Below are 914 nucleotides of genomic sequence, written 5' to 3'. Positions count from 1 at the left end.
TCCGACGTTCTTCTCTCGGGTTTCTCAGATGGAATGGCAGATCCTTCTAGTTGTTATAACTATCACGAGCGTGACATCGACCAAGTTTGTTTTCCTCTTTTTGTTATTCTATTATATCTTATCTAACCAACAAAACATTAAAAGCTATGTGTTGTTTTCTTGATACCTAGCTCGCATTTTGTTGTAGGCACTTGTCGTACTGAAAAAGGGAACACAATTACTCAAGTACAGTAGGAAAGGGAAACCTAAATTCCGCGCATTCAGGCTTTCACCGGTATGTAATGTTATCGGTTTTTCAATTTTATATATATGTTTGTGCTTACATTTTCATTGTGCTCATAGTATGTTGCATTGTATTCACCATTATTAATCAATGATGATGACAGGATGAAAAAACGTTGATTTGGTTCTCGCGTGGAGAAGAAAAAGGTTTGAAGTTATCTGAAGTTTCTCGAATCATCCCTGGACAAAGAACTGTAATCTTGAATTGATGTTACTAAATCTTTCACTCAAAAGCAATGTCTTATTTGAACTTGTTTCTAATAACTTCTTATGAACAGGCTGTTTTCAAGAGATTTTTACGTCCAGAGAAGGATCATTTATCATTTTCACTTTTATATAATAATAGAGAAAGGTCACTTGATCTGGTTAGTAAACAGACCACTTCAAAACTTAGGTTATAAATTTGAAAATTCACTTATTATATATTCATGTTTTTTGTTTGATAGATTTGTAAAGACAAAGCTGAAACAGAGGTTTGGTTTGCTGGTCTTAAATCTTTGATTGAAAAAAGCCGTAATAGACGCACCAGAAGTGAGATCCCTGAGGTATGTTCTTCAACATTTGTATATACATATAATTTAATCGTTACAAGTTAAATCTATATTACATTGATTCTTTTATATTTTTCAGAT

The 914-nt window shown here is 32.7% G+C and overlaps 1 protein-coding gene across 1 annotated transcript in view; it reads left to right on the top strand.

Moving 5' to 3' along the window:
- Window positions 1-33: 33 nt before the first annotated feature.
- Window positions 34-914, top strand: part of LOC17874282 (PH, RCC1 and FYVE domains-containing protein 1) — a gene marked incomplete at its 3' end in the record, with an annotated part of 1,465 nt that continues 584 nt past the window's right edge. Inside the window, exons 1-5 of the mRNA XM_006279088.2 lie at window positions 34-84; window positions 188-274; window positions 387-476; window positions 573-647; window positions 729-845. Coding sequence (XP_006279150.2) covers window positions 34-84; window positions 188-274; window positions 387-476; window positions 573-647; window positions 729-845 — 420 coding nt within the window. The remainder of the gene's footprint in view (window positions 85-187; window positions 275-386; window positions 477-572; window positions 648-728; window positions 846-914) is intronic.

This window comes from Capsella rubella, unplaced genomic scaffold (assembly GCF_000375325.1).
Source record: "Capsella rubella cultivar Monte Gargano unplaced genomic scaffold, Caprub1_0 scaffold_137, whole genome shotgun sequence".
Taxonomy (NCBI): Eukaryota; Viridiplantae; Streptophyta; class Magnoliopsida; order Brassicales; family Brassicaceae; genus Capsella; species Capsella rubella.
The sequence above is the reverse complement of the archived record's forward strand: the minus strand, read 5'-3'. Positions and strand labels throughout refer to the sequence as shown.